The sequence below is a fragment of the Vespula vulgaris genome, chromosome 11, assembly GCF_905475345.1.
Source record: "Vespula vulgaris chromosome 11, iyVesVulg1.1, whole genome shotgun sequence".
Lineage (NCBI taxonomy): Eukaryota > Metazoa > Arthropoda > Insecta > Hymenoptera > Vespidae > Vespula > Vespula vulgaris.
This window is the reverse complement of record NC_066596.1, coordinates 4,122,848-4,147,325: the sequence shown is the minus strand read 5'-3', so window position 1 is coordinate 4,147,325 and position 24,478 is coordinate 4,122,848. Positions and strand designations below refer to the sequence as shown.

The 24,478-nt window shown below is 34.9% G+C and overlaps 1 protein-coding gene across 2 annotated transcripts in view; it reads left to right on the top strand.

Annotated features, from left to right (window-relative positions):
* The window catches only part of LOC127067571 (E3 ubiquitin-protein ligase MYLIP), a 111,953-nt gene that overhangs the window by 68,919 nt on the left and 18,556 nt on the right, over nt 1-24,478 (top strand). For both annotated transcript variants that reach the window (XM_051002652.1, XM_051002653.1), the window contains one exon: nt 22,029-22,225. In XM_051002652.1, the coding sequence (XP_050858609.1) occupies nt 22,029-22,225 (197 nt within the window). The remainder of the gene's footprint in view (nt 1-22,028; nt 22,226-24,478) is intronic.

Genomic DNA, 24,478 nt, shown 5'->3' with positions numbered 1-24,478 from the left:
TAAAATCGGAATTTTCTTTCTTTTTTCTTTTCTTTTAGCGCTGTACTAGTCGTGTCTCCCTTTCTATCGAGATAACGAAAGATAAACGAGCCGAACGAAAATAAAAGCGTTACGTCGAAAGAGAATGAGAGGATCTCAGCAGCAATTTAGAGGGATGAGATTCTATTTCGCTTCTTGGCAATTTCTCGAGGCAATAACGTCAACTATGTGAACAACGTTCAAAGCTGTTGGAGGCATAGAAAGTGATTAGATTAGAATAAAGTGCGAGCATTCATTGAAAATCTTTGAATAAGCCATTAGACTACACGGATTATTTGCGTGCTTGAATTTCCCGTAAGAAAGGGATAACGATTCTATTAAAGCTTCTATGACATTTATGTTATTAGACGGAAAGAGGGAGACGGAGAAGAAACTTCTTAAATTGCCAGAATAACCTTAAGATCAAACGTTACAAATTCATGGCGATGTCCTTTGAGTAGGACGTTTTCGTTATTTCGTTCAAATTTCTTAAAGAGTCGTTTCGATTGAATTCATTGGCTTAAATAGTTGACAATTTAAGAATGCGAGATGAATAGTTTTATTCTTAAATTGACTTCATACGAATCAAAGAATTTAAAGAAGAATTATTAAAATATATTTTTTATTTGATATATGTAACTTAATATTGGAAATTGTAACTTGATGTTTGTAATAGTTATTTAATATTGCATGTATAAAAACACTTACTATTATATGTTTGATTTTATAGATTATATTCTCTTCTCTCTCTCTCTCTCTCTCTCTCTCTCTCTCGTTCTCCCACACACACACACAGTTTTGTATTAGGTATAATTGTTATAATAATTATCTTAGTAAAGATCGTAAAGTTAGCCGCTCTCTTCAATACTGTGGATCGTATCACAGTCGCTTATCATCCTTTGGCTTTCCTCACTTTGGAATATCGATCAGCTCGACTAGCTTATGCAAATGTATAGAAGATCCTCTTACTGTCTGCCCAAGTTGGTATAACTTATGGCTGCGTAAAGTATTGATTATCGCTGTCCGTTTAGGAAGGATATTATATTGTAATCCTTCTGCTGCATAGCAAAACCATTTTCCATTTAATGACCTTATTTTCTCTCGTAGCTGTGAAATCGATTCGTCCTCGAGATAAAACGAATTGAAATTTTCACCACTTAGTCGTACAGTCTTTTATTAAAATTAAAAATGTTCTTTCTTCTTTTTTTGTTGCTGTTGTTTTTCCTCTTTTTCTTGTCTTTTAATTAGAAGACAAGAAAAGCGTGATATACTCAACTGATTCGATATCGTGGTATATATGCTTAATGAAAGGATCCAGGTCGAACGTGAACTTAACTCTATAATCGAAACTTGAGTTAATCGATATGCGGGTAATCAAAGGCAAGTACAAATGCTGTGTGGATTATCAAGACGCTATTGCGTATGCATAAATGGAGAGTATACTCAATGAATTCGGAATGTAAACAAAGAGTACAAACATGGATAGAAAGAATACACGTATGAATTAAAAAAATACAAGTTTCTTTTTAATCTTTTTTATTTCTGACTTTCAATTGAAGAAATTTCAACTTTTAGATTGATAAGAAATATTCTACTTCTAGTTCTTGTAGCGCGTTCAAGTTACCAATATAAGACGAGATAAAAGCTTTTTTCATTTTCATTCGATTTATCGTTAAAAAATGAAAAAAAAAAAGGAGATAATAAGAAAACTTTTCCCTTCGAGTATGAACACTGGTTGTAAGTCAAAGTCTGTATACGTGCACTTTGCCATCGCATTTGCTACGATTGGAGGAAACGACGTGTACGAGTGCCGGCTGGCATTTGAATGAGCGCTTTCAATCGTAAGACCAAGGCTCAACTAGCGTAAGACATAACGCTTTTAACGAAATGAAAACTAATATTTGCTTAAATTATACTTCTTCTTAAGCTACTATTTTATCTACTTTCTGTCTGTCTCTCTCTCTCTCTCTCTCTTTCTCCCTCCCTTTCTCTTTGCATTTTAGTCGTTCGCATTTAAATATTCAGCGAGACTAGAGGAAATTTCGTTTTCTTCTTTATAATGTAGTAATAACGACGATAATGAGGATGAAAATGAAACGGGTAGTAATACGGTTTATTATTATTAATATTCTATCGTCAAGTATAGCATGACGAATGAATAATTTATTGTTACATTTGTTAATACTAATGGAAAGAGAATATCCAGTAATGAAACATAATTCTGATTGATGACAGTTAATGAATTTGAACATAGTAAATGTATATATTGAATCAGGTGTTTCTAAAATATTTCATTATTGAAACACTAATACAAGGTTTTTTTATTAAATACCTTGGAACATCTCAACTCTAGATACGATTAATTGGACACACATTTCTTTTGAAAAAAAAAAGGAAAGAAAATATCCCTTTTACCGCGTTAGATAAATATGAAACCTTCAACAAGAAAATTCTCTTGTCAGAATTTAAGAATGTATTGAAATATTTCAAAGAGTTCGTATCGAGAAGCTTCATTAGCAAGAATTAACTAAACTTCATTAACTTTGTAATTTGTTATCAGCTACGAGATCGAATGGAGAATTCTTTCTTGTCTTGTTAATTAAAAACGCCTTTTATTTTCCGGTGCTTTTTTAATCGAGCTAATTCCAATTAAAAAAAAAAAAAAAATAGCAGTGTATGTAGGTACGTATATACATTTGTATATACCTATATGCATGTAACTACATACAGATATTTAATTTATATACGTATATATAAAATACCAATAGTTCTTTTCATATTATAACAAGAAACTCCAAAGGCTCGTTTATCTCTCTTACATCAGAAAGAATATGATTTTATTAACGATCATAAGAATCCCTTGGGAAAATTCCTTTTTTACTTTTTTCCGTCTTTTTCTCTCTTACTCTTTTTATTTCTTTTTCGTGAACCGCTTAATTCGTAATTAACCAGAGAAATAGTCAAATACGACTGGTGAACTACATATGAATAATTTCTTTTCTTCGAATTAATAGATGTCATGTATTTTCCTCTTTGATTTCGTTACAATGACACGTACCTTTGAATTAGCTTTGACGAGGGAAGAACGAAAGGAAATAGAAAAGTTAAACACGTGTAAGATGCATTTTTCAATATATACATGCTTATATATCCATCGAGAAAGAAGAAGAAACTAAAGTGTCAGTAGATAAAAGCCAGGATTATATTGGATTTGTTCGGATTTGTTTCGTCCCATAAATACTTTACTATCTTGTATTTGTATCTCTTTTTCCTTTTCTCATTTTAAACAGGAATACCCATCGGATGCAACCCCATCGTACTTTCTAACGTCTTTATTCGTCGTTCCCTGTTCACTGTGCCGTCCATTTACATCTTATTGATTCCTTACTTTTTTATTCATCTTCAGGGAGATCATATTACTCCTTCGAAATTCTTTTCTCCGATAGAAAAAGTAGAAGAAAAAGAATAAGAATAGAAAACAAAGATATAGTACATTGCTATGAAGTTTTGAAAGTTAATAAGTACCACGAATACTTAACGTAATCTATTAAAAACGTTTGAAAAAAAGATACGTACATTACTATGAATTTTTAAAGTTAATAAGTAACACGAATACTTCATAAAATCTATTAAGGACGTTTGAAAAAAAATATGTACATTACTATGAATTTTTAAAGTTAATAAGTAACACGAATACTTCATAAATCTGTTAAGATTTTATACATTGAAAACAGATATGTACATTGTTATGAATTTTTAAAGTTAATAAATAGCACGCGTATTGAACTCAAATCTGTTAAGAATGTTTATCGATTGAGAGATCGTAACATCTTTCATAAATATCTTCGAAATAAAAAAGAAAAGAAGAGAAGGAGAGAGAGAGAGAGAAAGATGGAAGATGACAGAATACGTTTTTCTTCTTATTCTTTCATGGAAGTAAGAGCAGCAAAGACGCGTAGCCTACGTTCTCTCAGACGTACGGGGCTCTCAAGGAATCCGTCTGATAAAAGCATATCCTTGCCAAGTCTGAAAGGATACGCTTAAAGGGAACCACGGTATGGAAATGCGGGAATCGATTTATACCGTCGAAGAAAACCCGGAATCGTTCCGGGAAGTTGCGGGGGTAGAAAATCGACGTCTTTTTAGTCATCCTCTTTCTTTCTTTCTTCTTCGTTCATCCTTGTCCTCTGATCCTTAAAAAGCGACACCCTATGGCCTCATTTAAAGTAACCATTTTCTCGGAATCGCTCGTCATTCTTTTTATCTTTTCTTTCGGTCGTATTGTTCACTCTTTTATCTTCTTTTACGCATTATCATGTTTCATTATATATATATATATATATATATATATATATATATATATATATATATATACTGTTCGAATTTTTTTTCCTTTAATCCTTAAGATGGAAAATTGTAATTGTATTTAAAAAAAACATCTCTTTTTTCAATATTTTAAAATCATACTTCAATGATATGAAAGAATTTTTTGACGAATGTAATTAATTTGTCAAGAAAAGGAAAAAAAAGTTTGACACAGCAATAGCTTTTTTACCTTAAAATTATTACGATGCATTTACACGTGGTCTTTGAATTTTATTCAATGAAGAAAAATTCGAATTTTAGGATGCATTAATATACGTCATGTTATATTCGTATTCGAGCTTATGCAAGAAAGATATATAATACTCTTTCACACGACGACATTGAAGAAAGACGAAAGGAATCGGAAAGCAAAAACGCTTTTTACGCGAGCTTTTTCATTGCAGTTCTCTTTTCTTCGGTCGACTTGCGCGTAGATTTGCTTCGGCGGTGCACTTAAGAAAGTTTTTAAGGATTGAAATATTGTAAGTCGTTGCATTTCACACACATACATAGATATATACACCCACATGTAGACATACTCGGTTGCACAGAAAAGGAAAAGAGAAGGAGAAGGCATAGCGTGTCGGATATGTGGACGTCGACGGTCCATTCGCATTGGATAGAAAGTCGATTCCATTCGAAATGAAATTTCGAGACATAAACGTCTACCAAGGAAGCCTTCCTAATTCCACTGTTCGGTCGCAAGACACGTAGCTCGATTGAACGAGATCACAAAAGACGTCTACGAAGCATTTTACTTTTATCTCGGACAATATTCGTATTAAGCCAAAGTCCTCGAATTAATTGAACAAATTAGATTAGATTTATAAAATTTGATTTGTTTTTAATGTCCATTATCGTTAAAATTGATTCGTTTTTAATGTCTATTATCGTTATTCGTGAATAGTATAGTATGAATTCTTTTTTACTTTTTTTTTTCTTTAATTGAGTTTATAATTAATTCATTGGATAAATGAATGTTGCAATGTTGAGGTAAGAGTTAACTTGGAATAACAAAAAGGTTTCCTTTTTATATCAATAATGTTTAAGGTAGGTACTAGTAGAGTGCTTTTTACCGTCGCACGAATTTCGAAGTAACGGTCAAGGGGAAAAGTTTCTCTTCAGTTTGTTTCATCGCTCTCAAGTTACTCCCATGGATGATTTGTATACGCAGCACTCGTTAAAGTTTCCAAAAGATGAACTCTTATGCTTTTTGCGAACTCGTTTATTTGATTCTTTTCTTTTATCTCTTATTCTTCTTACTCTCGTAAATTTTTTATATACTCTAGTATGCTTACTAAAGTCATGTCGTTAGCTATGATTTCTTAGCCATTTTTGATATTCTGATAAGTCGAAAATCTTTGGAAAAATTTTCACCCCTTTTACGATCTAACATCAAAAAGCGAGTTTTGGTGGAGCGCCAACCATCGAAGAATCCACTATATTTCTATCGAAAATATAAGTTAGAATCGTTCTAGGAGATTCAAGAATGCGGAAGATGTATACCAGCTCTCAAGGATTCTATTAAAAAGGATACGCTATATTAATATAAACGAATTTATGAATATTTCCTTTTTTGAGAGAGAAAGAGTGAGTGAGAGAGAGAGAGAGAGAGAGAGAGAGAGAGAGAGAGAAGATTTAATTGTTGCTTAATTTCATTATTATAGAATTTTAGTTTCAGCAAGTATGTCTTCCTTGTTTCAATTAACCATAATGGATCATTCTTCATTTTCAAAGGATATCATTCGTAAATGTAATTGGATTCTTAATTTGTCGTTGTATGTGTGTGCGTGTATATATATATATATACTCATATTATGTGTATATATGGACTAGGAAAAAAGAAAGAGTTAGAGGAATGGGTGAAAGGAAAGCAGCTTAATTAACTGGTCCACACTGGTGCGAATACCCGCCATGCTAATTAACTCGCTCGTGCAGTGTAAACTTCTCTTTGGTATTTACTTGGAACGATCTACATAGCGCTTGGATAATTGACACCTGTATAGTATATAATATGTAATATATATATATACATATATATATATATTACGTGTAAAACTATAGTGTCTGACAAACAAGTTAATATATAGTATTGTGATGCCAAGACTGTAATAGAGATAGAGTGATAGAAAGAGAAAGAATGTTTTATTTCCATAATGATCACGTTACACGCATTAAGGTAGTAATTTAGATTTATTTAATACATCGTTATAAGATCACGTATGGTAGTAATCTTTTCTCCTGTTTTTCAATTATATCTTGAATTCATTAACGAAGTATGACTAATATTTTATAAAGAAAAAATTCAGTTTTGTTAATATCATAGCCATTAGGAATCGATAAAATTTTCTTTGATCATTATTTTCAGAACCTTCGATGGCCTCAAATTTAATTGGTAGAACGTTGAGAGACACGTTTTTGAGTTGTTCCGGAAGTGGAAAAAGTCATTTGCACTTTAACGGTCTCTCTTTCTCTCTCTCTCTCTCTCTTTTAATGTCTAGGCAAGCTCACGAGGGACAAAGGGCTTCATCGTAGTTGTCGTTGTAACAGCCGCGAGGCGTTGTGGAAAATTTAAATCGAGTTCGTCGAACTCTCCACCTCCTGACAGCTATTTTCCACGAGCTTTTCTGAGCATCTTTAACGCGGATAAGAATCGCTATCGCTATAGAAAAGTATGGGAGACAATATACACCTATTCTAACACGTGCACAAGAGCTCACACTTTTTGAATATTTATAAATCCTTCTAATAATTTTTAAGCAAGCTCGTTAAAGCAAAGGAATTGCAAATGGTGATTATACGCTCTGGATAAAAAATATTCTTGCTCTTTCTGTCTCATTTTTTGGAGATAATTTTCTTTGCAAATTCATTTTGAATTATTTTGCTCGAAAATTTTCTTTAAATTACCGTTTTTGAATGGCATGTTTTTCTTACGATTACTTTACCTTAATGTAAAAAGATACGTAAAAATACATGGAATGCAAAAATAACGACGATTGAAACATCCCGTTAAAAGTCGCCGTACTACTTGGATGGCCGTGTGCCGTTCGTTAAAGAGTTAAATGGCAGTCCATAAATTACACCGTGGCGAGCAGTGGCCCTTCATTCGGTATTGCCGCTCCTCGTTTGGGATAATGCGACGCCATTGCCGCGTTATTAACGACCGCGACGTTATAGCATCCATTACGCGTTTATTATTTATAAACGGAAAACTAACGACGAATGGAACATTTCGTCGGTATTTTATAAATTAAAGTTTTATACATTGCATGACTCATCCCCTAAGTCTGTATAAATTATAATCCCTTTCTTCACGGATTATTAAATTAAAATATGCATAATCCAGAGTTATTAAGAATTTGGAGAATTCGATCTTACGGTTGATTTTTTTTCTTTTTTTTTATTTATTATCGAGTCGCTTTACTGTGTTGTCGAAAAGACCACACTCGTACAGGAGAGAACAGAGATTCTTCATTAAAAGTTCTACAACGACTTTTCTCTTTTTCTCTTTCTTTTTCTTTACTCTAAAGTCATAGTTATATAAAGCAGGTAAGGTGAAGATGACAAGAATATATATATATATATATATATATATATATATATACACGCGCGTACACTTATATAACATAAAGTATAGGTATAGAAGAAAGCAAGAAACGAGATCGTCCATTGTGTTTCTTAACTTACTCGGACACTTGGAAGTACCAAATTTTTTGTAACACCAAGGAAAAAGGCCAGCGCATTACTGTGGGGTGAAATATCACGTTATCTCTCGAACAACGTCGCTTTTTCTTTATCTCGGAATGAAAACGCGAGTTTATTTCTCTTAGAGGTGGCCACATAAACTGATTCGTGATTTTTGGAAATTAAGATTTAGAAATCAAACGATATCTACATTCTATTTACTATTTCTTAAATTTATATTTGAAAAAGTTTAAAATATAAGAATTATCTTGATTTCAATAATCAAAATCATTCTCGCGAACTTTACGTTACTCGAAACGAGCATACCTTAGCCTATTTTACATATTTTGAATTCGCAAAGGGAAAAAGGAAGTTACCCTCATCCAGGGATCGGGGTTGGATGCGATACGTGAACGGTAGAATTTCGTGACCGTAAAATGCGGTATCGAGGCAACTCGATACGCCTTGCTGCTGCAGTCTCGAACGCGTAGTGTATCGATATACTAAATGCGAAGTCGATACTTATTGAATTCGACTCTGGTACTCCGCATGAAAGTAGGAAAAAGACAGAGAATAAAAAAGAGAAAAGGAAAGAGAAAGGGTAAGAAAAAGAAATGAAAAAAAAGTGGTATTACCGGTGGAATGGCTGCTCCTTCGCCTAAACCGGTAAAGAGCCTTCCCTTTTCACTTATTTTTCAACCCCCTTGCACCAACGACGCTTTCTCGCCCTGTCCACTTTCGTTTGAAACTTGCGTGGAAATCGTACGTGCTCGATACGGTGAGCACAACGTTATCGCGTGTCGCGGTAAAAGTGTCGTTTAACTGAATGAGAAAGAGAGAGAGAGAGAGAGAGAGAGAAAAAGAGAAATGTCAGTGCCATAATTCTTTCAAACTTATTACCGGAGGCTTCGCGACCGATAAGAAAACGGAAAAGAGTTCCTTGTCCCTTGCGAAAACATTTAACAGCAGTTCGTTGCTCTATACACCTGTGTATGTGTACATGTGTATGTATGTGTCTGTGTGTCTATGTGCAATCAAGAGAGAGAGGTGGTTACTGGGGTAGAAAAATTTCTTCAACAGCAAGAACTTGTTTCACTGATATATCGAATCTCAGAATCGTAAAGTGTTAAAGCTTAGAATGGTTTTTAGTATAAAAATTTTATATAACTTTTGAAAAGATACTCGTATAATCCTAACGAAGATAAACGTTCTTAAAATAATGTACGATTTGGATTAGTACGAATTAGTATCGAAATAATCCATGCACAGGCACCTAGGTTCCACATCGAACAAGGTTGATACATAACGTTCATCAACAAAGTTTCTCTCTACTTTAGTAAAGTATTTCGATGTTTGCCCTGTAAGCTAACTCGGGTAGAAAGTTTTCTCGGAGTCCTCGAGTCCAGGCTGGCCCGGCGAAAAGTTTGAAACGGAAACTTCCGGTGAGTCGTCGATAATACTCGTTACAAGTTGGATCGACCTCGTGGATCATTAAACGTCATTAAATTAAGCGATAACTCTTCGACTATCTTCGATCGTTTCGCATTTCTTTTTTCTCTTTATCTTCATTTCTTCTTTCACGCTTCGTTGACGACTTTTTTTCAATTCATCGAACACGCCGGAAAAATAGAAGATGATACTCTTCGTTTGTCGAAAATACATGTATAGCAATCTCCGTGGAGAAAGAAAAAAAAAAAGAAAAAAGAAAAAACTCTACATTTTTCTTTTCACGAAGAATATCACAAGAATAGCCATTCGCCCGGAAGAAAGATTCCGTCTTTCTTCTTTCTCTTCTTTTACCAAAGTCTCCTAACGATCCTCTCGAGGATACAAGAAGAAAAAAGAAGCTGAGAAAGGGAGAAGGAAACGAATAAAGAAACGGACCGAAGGAAGAAAAGACGGAAACAAGGGTAACGCGTTAAAAAACGTTGCGCGACGTGCCGAAGTAGTCTGAGACCCTATACTCTTTCTCTCACTCACCCTTTTGTACCTCCCTCTCTTCCACGCTGACAGTGAGTCTGAACTCTGGAAAACCTCAATTACGCGACGGTCATTAAACCGTCGTCCATCGTGGTCTCACTAAAGGACAAGTACGAGTCTCGTGGAAAAGCTGTGGGCAAAATGGTGAATAGGTAATGGAAATAGAGAGAGAAAGAGAGAGAGAGAGAGAGAGAGAGAGAGAGAGAGAAAGTTTCAAGAGAACAGGACGCACGTATAGGAATTCCCTTTTGAGATTCCATCGGAAACAAGAAACAACGGTAGACAAGGAGTAACTACGACGTTCCTCTTTTTGGCTTCTTTGACATTTACGAGATGAGACAGCCTTGCGAGGGATGAATCCCTTTTTTGTAAGACTTCGAAGCTTTCGAAAATCAATGCTGAACGTGATGAATTTCTTCCTAATAATTTACGAGTACAATGTCGTACGTGAGCTAAGCTTTTGTCGAATTAATTTTTAGATTAAATTTATCTTTTCTTTTTTTCGTTACGTCTAAGAAATTCCGTAAATTGAGAAAAATTGATATTCACAAATTCTTGTTGTTTATTTTACAAGAAAGTACAATATATGCATTATTATTATTATATTGTCAAAGGAACAGGAAAAGAGAATTTTCTACGATAAGTTGTTAGTTTGGTTAAGGCAAGTTTGATATTATAACTTTTATACTTTCGTTATTCTTGTACTCTCTTTGGAATTATCTCATCAATTTAAAATACGCTCGTTTGCGATATTGCTACTTTCTCCTCTCTCTCTCTCTCTCTCTCTCTCTCTCTCTCTCTCTCTCTCTCTTTATCTTCTTATCCTTTTCTCTCTCTCTCTCTCTATCTATCTATCTATCTTTGTCTCTCTCTTTCTCTCTCCACTCTTCTCTTTAACGGATAAAACGAGCACGAAGCAAGTTGGAGCGACTCGAAAATTTATCGTCACTGCTGTTCACCAACGACGTGGTAAAACATTGCAAACGTTTTGAACGCACCTTCTCCAATTATAGCCTTTGGAGTTGAAGAAGTAAGTTTCAAGGTTATATACAGTTGTACAATTTTCCAAAAGAAATAAAGAAAAAATATATTTATCTTCTTGCAATTAAACCAAAGCAAGTGACAATATTATCGTACGCTTTGATTAAAAAAAAAAGTGGAGTAAATCACTTCTTAATTGATTAAAAGAAAAAGAAAAAGAAAAAAAGAAAGCAATTTTATACTTTTAAATTCGTCATCGTTCCAACTCGCAAAGATCAAAGTGTCTCTGGAAAGCTTTGAAACGATTTCTTTAGGAGCAACGAATCCTCGAATTACGAAGTACTTAATTATCGCTAGATAAGAAAGAACTATACTTATAGTCTTTCTCTTTCTCCGTATCATTAGCATCTTTCTCCGTCCTCGTGAAAGGGACAATAAATATCAAGAATTGTATAGGAGTAAAGGAAGAAAAATTGCGATGGAGGTAAAGAGTGTAGAAAAAGAAAGGATAATAAGAGAAATCATCCAGAAATTACACTTATTTTTCGCGGCATTTTAAAAATAAATGCGGCTCGAGCGAAGAGTAGGAGTTGGTAAGAGTGAGTAGTGAGGTCGTAATGGAAAGCGAGTGATTCGTCAGAGGACTTAGAACGTAAACAGGTCGCGATCATGGCAGACGCTGACTCATGAGGTACGCATTTGCTTCCTTTTCCTTTTTTCTTTCCTTCTTTCTCTCATTTTATTCTCTTTTTACTCTCCTTTTACTCTCGACAGATACTCAAGCAAGAGATAGAAGGAAATAAATAAAAAAATAAAAAGAGAGAGAGAATTTTTACTAATAGCACCCACACATAATGTCTTGTTCAATCATCTCCCCCCTTTTACTAATTCTCATTTCTCTTCGCCTTTTAGCCTCTCTAGCCTCTCTCTTTTGGTTTTCATTGTACGTCTATTTTTTTTTTTTACATGCCCGTACCAGACTGATTTATATGCCAGGTGCACCCACGCACGCGTAGTCAGTCCTTGTTGACTCGCCTCGTCAACGTCGGGGTTAACGAACAGAAGATAAATAATAGCGGGAGAACGAAAACAGTATGAGAAACAAAGAGTATGAGAGAAAGAGAGAAGTAACGTTCTGGTAATACGTGCGAGTGAAAGAGAGAGAACGTGAGAGAGAGAGAGAGAGAGAGAGAGAGAGAGAGAGAGAGGGAGGGAGGGAGGGAGGGAGGGTTAACAGGGCCGTACGAATGATGGAGAAAACAAAATTTTAATCACTCCTTTCGTTTTTTAATTTTTAAAAAGATTGAGAGATCGTCCGATTTCTCGCTGGTTTCTTATTTATCTCCGAAGGAACTCTCGTAAGAAGTAATTAAACGGCAAGAGAGACGATTCTAAAGCGTCTTATTCTAGGAAACAGTTCCACTTTCTCGTGCTCCTTAGAAGCCAGGACATTACGGTTATTTCCTTCCTCTCGTATAATAAGAGTATCTGGCTTTTCTATGCTTTACTTACAACGAGAAAAATAGCCGAAGTGATATCGTTTATTTTCCTTTTTCTTTTTCTTTCTTTTTTTTTTCAATAGTAAAAAAAGCGAAAATAACGATCGGTGAAACTTACTTTTCAGCCATGTAAAAATACTTTGGTTGTTCGTTAAAGAGTATGCAATCAAGATCGTTTTAATTAGATTTATTTACGTAGCATCCTCGAAGCAGACATTAATCTTATGTAGTCATGTTTTTCGAATTTTCTTTTGAAAAATGGAAAACTCGTGCGATGATTTTCTCCTTCGATAATAAATTTCTATGATATAAACCACGAACGGATGTAAAGTTTTATAACTCCGAAGGAAGTTATAAATCTTCGCGAGATGGTGTAATGAAGGATGATTCGAGATCGAGGAAGGAGATGCTATTTTACGATCTTTTTACGACGTTCTTCTCTCTCTCTCTCTCTCTCTCTCTTTCTTTTTCTATCTCTATATCTGTTTTTCTGGATAATGGGAAGGAGTTGGGTACCGGAGAGAGGCGATTACTTCGCTGGAAACCAGCAGCGAGATTCCTCGTACGCGATCGTTGCAGTAAACAAAGTTGACCTTCCGAGAGGCCAGTGCACCGCGTTGGACCATCATATTTGCAATTCCTCGATTTCTCTTGCAATAACCTCCTGCTGTATTTGCCACGTACTTACTTGCAAACGTACGTACATAATTACACCGTGTACGTAGGGAGCTTGACTTTGGACAAAATAAAATTATCGCGTCGTTCAACTCAAACTCACGTGTTTCCTTATCGTTTTAACTATCAAACTTTCTTCCTCCGTTCTGGAAATCGCCTCAAGGCGATAAAATATTACGTAATCTCTCGTCAAATTATATCTGTAATTTAGTCACGATCAAGTTCTTCGCAAAGGCTGACATTTTGCGTTCCTTTTATCAGCATTGCTGTTAAAATTAATCTTGTTTAATCATACTAATATATGAATGAGTTTAGATAATGTTATTAGTTTGATAAGTTTCGTAAACTTGTTCTCTATTTGATTTTATTGCTTTTTTATTTTGTAAGTATCATTTGCATATTTTACTAATCTCTTGCATGTACGCAAGTTACTTTAATTACAGAAAAAGGATCGGAGTAACTCGTGTCCAAGGATGTCGTCCAACTTACTCTTTTTAACTTCTTCGCTAAGAGATACCTTTTTTTCTTTTCTTTTCTTTTCTGGATCTACGAATTCTTACAGAGAATGCTCTGAATTCTTGTTCTCTCGGAAGTTCTTCCCATTCGAAATTCTCGACGCTTTTGTCGAAATACTTCGGTAAATGTTCTTCTCTCTGGTGTACCTTATAATAACTTTCACTTTTTGTTTTATTATCTTTTATTAAGGTTCTCATGGGATACTCGCTATAAACGGAAGTAAATAGCATTGGTAGATCTTAATTTTCTTTCGGTCAACATACCGAAAATGTTTTTCTTTAGAATAATACTTAAGACAATTATCGTTTCTTCGAATAAGTATTAAATAAAATAGTCGTACGGATTCGTACCTGGAATTGGACTAATAAACTTAATGGTTTAATGACGAACACGGTCGGAAAAAGAAACGAATTGAATTACATTTTGAATTTAATCGTAGTATTGTATGTCGGGAATAGCAAGTAGGTATATAACCACGGAATATAACGTCGATGTAAAAAGGGCCGGTCGAAACGGTGGAAGTAACGCGCCTAACGTCGAAGATAAATTCTCTTTCTCTTTCTCTCACTTGGATAGAACTTCCGCTTTTCTGGAAAATTGATTTCCATTCCAGATCAACGACTCGTGAATCGCATTAATAACGTCACACCGTACACATCGGCTACCTTCTCGAAATTGCATTATTCGCACATGGATACGCACACTCTCTCTCTGTCTCTCTCTCTCTCTCTCTCCTTAGATTTTCGTTTGGCCGTACACCTACTGTTGGAAAAATACGAAAGGATCGTTTCGTTCTTCTCTTTGCAACAGGTATCTCTTTCGTTTGATTCGAGAGATTTGTTATCCTGTAAATTTGTTCGATATTGTTCGTCTACCTTCTCATTCTTATTTTTAAACATCGTACTACGTACAATAAATAAAAATCTATTTCGAGCTTTACGATTCGTTATATTTTTTAATACGAACAGTAGACTCGATGAAAATACTTAAAAATGGAACGATTACGTGGACAGTTCGATTCAACTTCAAAAAGTTATCCATGTCACGCGATACGTGCATCCTCTTTTAATCTATAAATATACGGAGCTGTATATCATACGCACTTATGTTTGTTCTGTACGCCTACGTGCAGTGCTCGGATTCGCTTTTAAATATATCCAAAACGTTTCTCATGGAGAATAAAAAAGGAGCAAGATGAAAGCTGACTCTTCGGTTACTTTTCTTTTTCTTTTTTCACTTCCCATTCGTTTCGAATCGTCGTTAGAGATTTTCGAAATTTACTTTTTATTTTGGCATTAAAACGCAAGCTTTCACGAAGATTCCACAATTGAAATTGCGAGGAGGGTAAATAAGAAAATCGTAAAACTCTTCGAAAGGGATTCGGTAGGTCGGTCACGTTCCTCTCTTTCCGTGCGAAACGGAGAATCGTTCATTGTGACCTCCATTATCTCCGACATCCAGTAAAGTGCGAACACGAAGAGCTACGAGAGTTAAGTTTCGTTTAAGTGAGGAACGAAGCGAGCGAAAGGATATCGAGGGGGTGCTTTCCTTTTTCTTTTTGGCTTTTTTTTCTTCTCCTTTTTTCATTTCTTTTTAACGCCATTATGAAAGAGAGAGAAAGAGAGAGAGAGAGAATACCCTTCGCGTTCGTTTCTCATTGTAGATAATTCGAAATTCGAGATATATTCAGCCGGTAACTTTGTGTATCGTAAATCGAAAATTTATTACATAAAGCCTTTCGTAAAATACCAGGCAGATGCTTCCTTTGAAAATCAAATCTCTCCAAGTACGTAGATGTTACGCACGAGTCGGTATTCGCCGTTACAGAGAAAATTGTCGATAATTCTTGGAAAGTTTGATCCTCCCGTTACTATCTTTGACTCAAAGATCTCATAGAACCGAACACGTTATCTGAGAATTCGTGGAACTCGTAATGTCATTTTAAATTTTCTAGTGCTTACCTTCGATACTATTGCTCGAAAGCTCTTGAATTTGAATTTAAACTTTGATCTTTCCAATTTCCTTATCGCCAGACAGGAGTTTACGTTGTTTCCTATCTTGTCATCATTTGTCTATTTTTAGATTACGTTCAGAATATGTTATATAGTTACAACATTATTGCAACATAAGAAGCGTTAAACGTTCCTCACGTCTTCTTTTCAAATTCTCTTACCCTTCTAATAACATGACGCAATCTCGTAACGCTAGGAAACTGAAACGCGTCCATGTCGAGTCCTCGTCACGCTCGCTTTAAAAATTTCCAAGCTACGTGGAATTTTTAATGAATCCTAACGAGCTCGCTGCAATTCTTTTTTTCTTTGCGCGCGGATCGAGCTCGAGCGTTCTTAATTATTTCTTTTTTCCTTCTCTTTTTTCTTCTCTCAAAGAATGAAATCGTAAAAAATTTCATTCACTTGTTCGTAATTTTATCGAGAAGAAACAACTCTCATCGGTTCGATATTAATATTTATAACTTTGAGAGTTAATAGAGAGGGAGAAAGGGAGAGAGAAGGAGAGAGAAAGTTCAAAAGTGCATCTGTGACTTTTTATTTTCGTGCTTTAAAAAAAAACTCGGTAAAGTCTTCTCTCAAACCGCAATTTAGCTAGTTGCGTTGACGTATAAAATGCATTTTGAACTTTTCATCGACATCGGTGTCCTTTGATCTCGACGTGTATCATGGAAAATTCATAACCGTTCCATGGTAAATTCGACGAAAAATATATATACGTATATATAAATAAATTGGTTAACGAGAAGAGGCGGATCGTTAAGCTTTATTTCGAATTTTACTATCGATATTTCTTACAATCTTTTTCAACGTCATTCGAGGAGAATTTTCACGAACTATTTGAGCATGCCTTCGTTATGAGTTTTTCTCAATCGTTTGCATTCTCATTAGTCGAACTAATTTAATGATCGACCGAGATCGTTGCCGACGATTTTCGAGAGATCGACTTTCGAGTTTCACCGATTAAGTCGAAACTACGTCCTAAACTGTGTACCGTATGCGAACGATTCGAGAACTTCTAAATGGGTCGACTATTTTAGATAATAGGCGATCTATTATCGCATGAAACAATCTGAGTCTGTAATATATAGCTACGCTAAAATATTCTACCAATCGATGTTCGAGAGCAGGCTTTACACAAGATTCATGAATAACATTGTAATCGTCGGTAGAATCGATCGTGCTCGAACTTTACGAGGATCGATATTTTCGTTTTGAAGTTGTCGATGTACGCTGTTTGCATTATGATGCAATATATATATATATATATATATATATATATATATATATATATTTGCATATATATACGTAAGCGTGCAAGGAACATCCTCGGAAATCTGCCGATTATGGTCAACCGGACAAGCCGAAGCTCGTTCCTGTCGTTGGCGCCGCGTCGAATTAACGAGTTTATTTAATTCTTGCCGCCACCACCGTTGCCGGTATTAATTTTGACGGCACGAATGCAAATTACTTCGTTTGCAGTAGTCGTCGCGCTTTCACCGTACATTCGCACGCATACTTTGCTGTAACGTGCGTGTTACGCATACTAAGCCGTACATCAAATACAGGAGCTCGTCTCTAACTTTAGCGAAATGAAAACAAAAGATCTCTGCGAGCTAATATTCGTTCGAGGATAAATATATTTTCTAATATATTATTTGCAATAATTATCCTAACAAAATTAGGAGATTTTTATTCGTACTCCGTTTGATATTTAATAGTTAATTAAAAATAATAAACGGGATGCCTCGTTTTCTATAACGATATTTCCATTTTATGCGAATCAATTTTTGGAATTTATTCGCCCACAGATGCACGAAACGCGTACACGTACTTAGCAAAAATAGAATGGCGCCACTCGACGCGTTCTTTTGTCTCACCATTTTCGTTTCTCCCCTTTTCTTCTTTTTCTCTATCTCTATCTGCCTGTCTCTCTCTTTCTCTTTCTCTTTTTCCTCCTCTCCCTCCCTTTCTCTCGAAGTTATCGTACCAGCGATTTTTCAAAACGGTCTGCCGTGCCATCTGAATATTTATGAAAGTCGACGATGCACGCGTGCATGTCGCGTACACGTTGCATCGAGCTTGGGCGAATACAGAGAAAGGACGAGAAAGAATGATAAAAAGAGGACGAGCGAATTGTATCCCGGGGCAGAGCAAATCCACAGACAACAGAAATTCTCGTTGTCGACGCGTTCGTGTCGCTTATTGTATTCGAAAACCGCGCCAAAAGTGACACGCGATATCGAGATATCGAAAACGATTGCACCCGCAACGAGCTACGAACTTTTCTTCCTCTTCCACTTCCTCTTTTTCTCTCTCTCTCTCTCTCTCTCTCTTTTTCTTCTTTTTAACCGCATAGTATTTCCTTCCAAACGTGTTGCGAATTTTAAATAATCTGAACAAAGGCGAGAAAGATTCGATATTGCGAAACGATCGGCAAAACAAGAACTTCTCTTTATATATAATAATGAAATATTATCTACGTTTATTTCTTTTAATAAATATAACAATTTCAATGAATCAATTTGATGATGTTGACGTTCGATGAAACAATTTGCATATTGTGCAGCGATTAAAATGAATCTTTCCCCTTTATTTGCGTTACGTTAAATCTAAAACGAGAGAAAAGCTTTACAGGTAGAACAGGGCGATGCGGTGGAATGTGCTTTCTGCATTTTAGATTTTTCCTTCCGACGAGGTCTCCCGAGGGTACATTTCGATCACTAAAGCGCAGTATCACTAGAAGCGATTCATTCAAAGCAAACCCGAAACGAATGGGATCGTTTGGTTCCATAATTAAAATCTGTCTCTCATCGGTGCACGCTCGAAATTCGACTTTATCTTCTCGTTTTAAATACACCGCGATAGAATCGTTATCATTACGTGAGAACGTAATGAACCTTGTAATTGCAAATAAAATAGTATTACATTTATGTCCACGATATTTCAATTTTTTGTCGCAATTAAAAAGTCTTTCGCATACTATCACATATAATAAAAAATATTATTCCAGCTTAAATAATTCTCTTTGAAGGAAATTTTACGAATAAATCTATACCGATTGATCGTACGAAATAGTAGTATTCGTAGATATAACGAGCGTAGAATTTACTGGCTCGGATCTATGGAAAACAAATTATTTATCGTATTAAGATGCGATTTAAAATGGACAGTCGCAATCTGTCGAACGATTTATAGGTTCGATTTATGCATTCGACGATCTCGTTTCGATTTAAACCAACATTTGAAGCTACAATCGATCGACGAACAAGAATAAAGAATTAATCGGATAAAATGATCGTAATTTACGGTTTGTAACTTTAATCTTTATCCGATTTGTCGGTACGAATTCTAATACGGATTATGTCAAAGCTTGTCTGTTGTTTGGGCGAAATGAACGACTTTATGAGCAAATATGAACTTCACTCAGTCAACTAAACATCGCATCGTTCACTTTTCATCGGATTTTTGCCGAATGCATGGCAACAAGAGGACCGAAGAGATTTTATACATTTTTTAACCATGTATTTGCAGCAACTTTTAGTTTTTGCAGATTTTTGTCCCAGTTACATTCGTACGACACTTTAAAATTTTTTTCGGTGGAAAAAAGCAAAATTAAAATATTCGAAAGGAAAGAAAGAAGAGAGAAATAGAAGAAAAAGTAAGAGAAGAAAAATGTCGGGTCGTTCAAGATTTTCTTAACTTTAACTTCGTTCGATGTGTTGCGTCCGACGAATAAACAAGGTTAAGATGAGTAATACTTGTAGCGCGAACTATTCATCTTGAGGTTTTTTTACTGTTGCTGAAAGTCACTGAAACGACGAAAGTGTCTCTACCGGGGACAAGTGGAAAGAGAAAGAGTGAAAAAGAGAGGTGCAATTTATTGCACCAGAAACAACCGGTATTTCACTCTCCGTGAATTTTCCTTATCGCTATGCGCATGACCGAGTTTTCCAGAATTTGCAAGTAGCAGCTAATCTCTGACGAAAATAGTTTTAATGGTTTATAACAAGCTATTTACATGACTAAACGATACGTTTTCTCGTTGGCAGTAAGATATATATTTCGACTAATGAATATTATTTCGTTTGTTACAGTAGTAATAATTAAAGGCGAAACAATTGGAAGTAAAATAGAAAAAATAAAATATACGACCTATAAAATATAATATATTTGTAGTATTGAAAAGGATACATTTTCTTCGTACATTAAAAAAGGGAAATAATTAACAAGAAAGTTAAATCCTCAGCGAGAGCAGCCATGTATTTTTATGAGAGAAGAACGAAGTTTTCTTTGGGGAAATGAGATGAAAGTACTGTAAAGAGAAGGGGAGGGGGTGGATGAGCGAATAATTATTATTCTCTGGTGTAGTAACTTAAAGAAAGCTTTCGAAGATCGCCTAAAGCGAATTGGAATGAAACGTATTTTATATTTTAAGAAAATTCAGCATTCCCCGTACTAAATTGGATCTCATCAAAGACTCGTGTATTTTTTCATTTCTTTTTCGTTTCGTTTTGTTTTTTTCCCAATGGTTTTAGTATCTCGACTCGGACGAAAGGAACGATCGACTTCGATGAACGTCCAAAGGCTTGATCATTGTCCTTTTTCTTCTCACCCTTCGTCTCTTACTAAGTTCAATATTTATACGCGGAAGGTCCGTTCATTGTTTCCGAGAGAAATGAGGAAACCAGTCAACTTTTCCTTTAGTGGCCGCATCAAAATTGGAATCGTCAGAGATTCCAATTTTCGTTCGAACTTCCTTTCTCATCGACATTCGCCTATCCCTCATCGATTCAATCGCTTTTTCTCTTTCCTTTTCTCTTTTTATTTGTATAAATAACCATCTCATTTTTCTTTAATAATTCCCGGGCAAAATTCTCAGGATGTAGATATTGATGAACATAATTTTAAAAGTAATTTCATAAAGAATGTTATAAAATATTTTAATAAAAGTATTCAGATGTAATACCGATAGTATGAGTTTGTCATAGCGAATGTATATTTTGACGTTTATTTGTTTTTCGATAAAAATTAATGATCATAATATCGATTCTAATGAAATTTGATACGACGTCAAAAGACTCGGAATATTTTCTACTCGCACTCGTTGACCATCGTGCGGTGATCTTGAAAAGTAACCTTGATAGATCACGTCCATCTAGTCCAATGACGATATCCATTAATGGCAAACGTGCCACGTAATAAGGAAATCAGTTGTAACAGGGAGACCTTAGGAATTGTAATTAAGCCGAAGATGGTAAGTTCCATCTAGCGTCCGATGTATCACGATAATTCGAAATACGCTGAAGCAATAGAAAACAGACGTTACGTATTTAAAATTCACATTGAAACGATAGATACGAATTTATTTTTTAAAAGTTAACGCCCCGAAGGCCCGATTGGCAATCAGGATGCAAGCTACCGTGACAATGACCAGTTGGGTAAACCGAATAGTGTGCTGGCTTGGAAACTCGAATGTGATATACCTATGTAAACAGTTTACACTCGAAGTAACTTTCGGTAGAGCTTGGATTATTCGAGCTAACCGACTCGAACTCTTGTTTGATAAATTTACTCTTTAATAAACTGATAATTGAGATTCTAAATGTTTATGTAGTCTAGCTAAAAGTACAACCAAGTAAAGTTGTTTATATTAATCAGCATTTTATTTGAAAAGCTTTCGTTAATGATAAATATAATAATTTTATAACTCCTATAACATGTTTCATAATTACGTAACTACGAATTCGTGCTTTCTGATTTTGTCCGCCATATCAGGTTTGATTAGAAGAAGAAAAGACTTTTTACAATAATGGATAGAAATCATCGGAGAAAAAATATGTACGTGTGGATAATAGCTTTGCAGGGAATAATATTTGTGTTTGTGTTCGTGCGAGCGCATTCATTCCCGTAGTAACTTTCTAAATTATGACCGGCAATTTGTTTGCCGTTCTGGCAGCTCGAGTCGCTGTTTTCCCCTGAATCGGCCTGCGGTTTTGTGCGGATTAATCGGCCGGTACGTCCGGATAAACGGTTAATTATACGTGCGACATCGAAGCCAGTCGGATAGGAAGCTTGGAGATATAAAAGAAAGAGGGAGACAGAGAATACGGAATCATAGAGAATATATGTATATAGGAGCAAAACGATAACCATGATTAATATTTCAACGTAAAATTTCGGAAAATACGATAATTGGAATTTAATCGTTTTGAAAATTTTATTCGTTTATTATATTTCTTTTTGTTCCTCTTCAATATACTTTGATCATATACTAACAAGAAAATTTGTCTGCTCGTAGGCATGCGACTATTTGGGAATCAGCAAAGAATGCGACTACTTCGGATTAAAGTATCAGAACGCAAAAGGCGAAGAACTTTGGTTGAATTTGAGAAATCCTATAGAGAGGCAGACCGGTGGAGGCGTGGTGCCTGTAAGATTCGCTCTCAGGGTTAAGTTTTGGGTGCCACCTCACCTGTTGCTGCAAGAAGCTACCAGGTAAGAAATTCTCTTCGGACCTTCTTCGTACTCTTTTTTTTATAATTTATATTTATCTCACTGACTGATATAAATATTTCGATTTTTTGTGAATATTTTTTGCTTCTTAAAAATGATTGTGAACGAATTAACTACATGTTTATAAGTAAAATCTTTAGATTTCTCAAATATAAGAACATTTTATGAAATCGCAATTTTTAAGACTGTTCACCACATTTCATTAGAAGCGTGTGTAACTTAGATAATAGTATATCTAAAAAGAAAAGCAAAGAAATATTCGATATTACTTGAAATCGAATGCATATCATAGAAAAAATTATACATATCATACCGACTATAAATGTACTCAGGTCTCACCAATGGAGGTTATAGCTTCTGGAGACCCAGAGGTTTACAGTAGTGGTATGCTTTTATAATATTGTATTATTGTTACTTAAAAATCAAAGCAAAATCTAATTTTCTGGATGACGTGCCATTTACAATTAGCGAGAATTCAGATCTCAATACTAACTGCAGACCGGTTGGACTTGGCCTACCAATTGCTCAACTATCAACACCGGAAGCTTCAGTCACCACTATTAAGCACGATCGGTCGTGGTTTCGCGATTCTCCAAATTACTTCGGAGTCTATGGTTGAACTTAATCGGGCCCATGAACACCCACGCTTGTATCCGCGTCTACTAATACGAGTGTTCTATCTATCGTATCCGCAAGGGAGAAAGGATTTTCTTTCTACATATAATGCGAAACGATTCCAAAAATTCCCTCGTATAAAAATCTGAATCGATGTGAGTCACAACTCCCTCGGCGATGAATGGATCCGACCTAAAAAAGGGTTTTTAGGAAGATTCAACCTAGAAGAAGAAGAAGAAGAAGAAGAAGAAAAGAAAAAAAACTCACCCAATAATAAAAGTCCCTTTTTAATAAAGCCTCATCGAACTATAAAAGTCCCCTTTTAGTAAAGTTCCATCCAAGAATCTTTTCGGAAAGTATAATAAATCTAGATAATGTAATAGAACGCGTGCAAGCATGTAAAAAAGATAGAAACTCATAATGAGAAATTGGCAACTTGAATATCACCGTATGGAGCAATATAAAATTAAATCGAGCTTCGTTTAAAGAAAGTGATCGGTTCAAAAACTCAAACGAAGATTCTTACAGAAATAGAAGGCCTCACCACGTGGTAATAGCTGTTAAGAAATGCACGATTTAACTTTATTTCAATTAAAATCAAATGCAATCGCATTTAATATCTTTTGGAAGAAAGCTCGAAAAATCGATAGTACCGCGAAATCTATCAGTCTAATCGAAAAGTAGAAAAAACCATTTCGCATTTCATCTAATTGAAAGGTTTTATATTTTCCCGTAGAAAAATTTAAATCAGTTTGTATTCAATACGGTTGATTTTAAATCAATTGTATCACGAGATCTATTTGTCTAATCGAAAAGTAAAAAAATCCATTCTGGATTTCATTTAATCGAAAGGTTTTATACTCTCTCGTATCAAACATTAAGCCAGTGTGTGTGTGTGTGTGTATATATAAGACAGTTGTTTTTAAATCAATAGTATAGTGAGATCTATTTATTTAATCGAAAAGTAGAAAAGAACATTCTACTATCGATTAATTAGTAAATTTTACCCACTTCTATTTCATATAGATTTTATAAAAGAATTTCATCAATGTAATTATGTTCATTTATTTCTTTTATCATCATTATTATTTATTATTATATTACATATTATTATTATAGTAATAGTAACAATAATAATAATAATATAAAGTGGATCATGGACTTAAAAAAGAATTTTTGTGATTTCCTTTATAAAAAAACAGCATGATTTTTTACCAAAGAAGATTCAAATTTTTTCAAAAGTTTTAGTAATCCATTTCCTCATGTAAACCTTCGTCTTTAAAACGAGACCTTGTTCATTTAAATCGTCCAAGAATTATGTCTAGATTCATTGCTGGCGTAAACTATTATAAAACCAGGGGTGATGAACAACTTTAAGTTGGGAAATTGCACTGAGTAAATTTCTTCCTGACGCAATTTGAAGACGGGCCACTCTGCTAGTCTCCACTCAACTTCATTTCAATATTATAAGCTGACTCTCGGCAAACAGTATTTCAACTCAACTGATCTTAAACGGATATCAAGCATGCTATATCTTAAGAGACTTCGTTTTAAAAGTATAACGTTATTCACAACGTACGTTGATATTCTTTTCTAAGGAATACCTCCTTATTCTTGAAG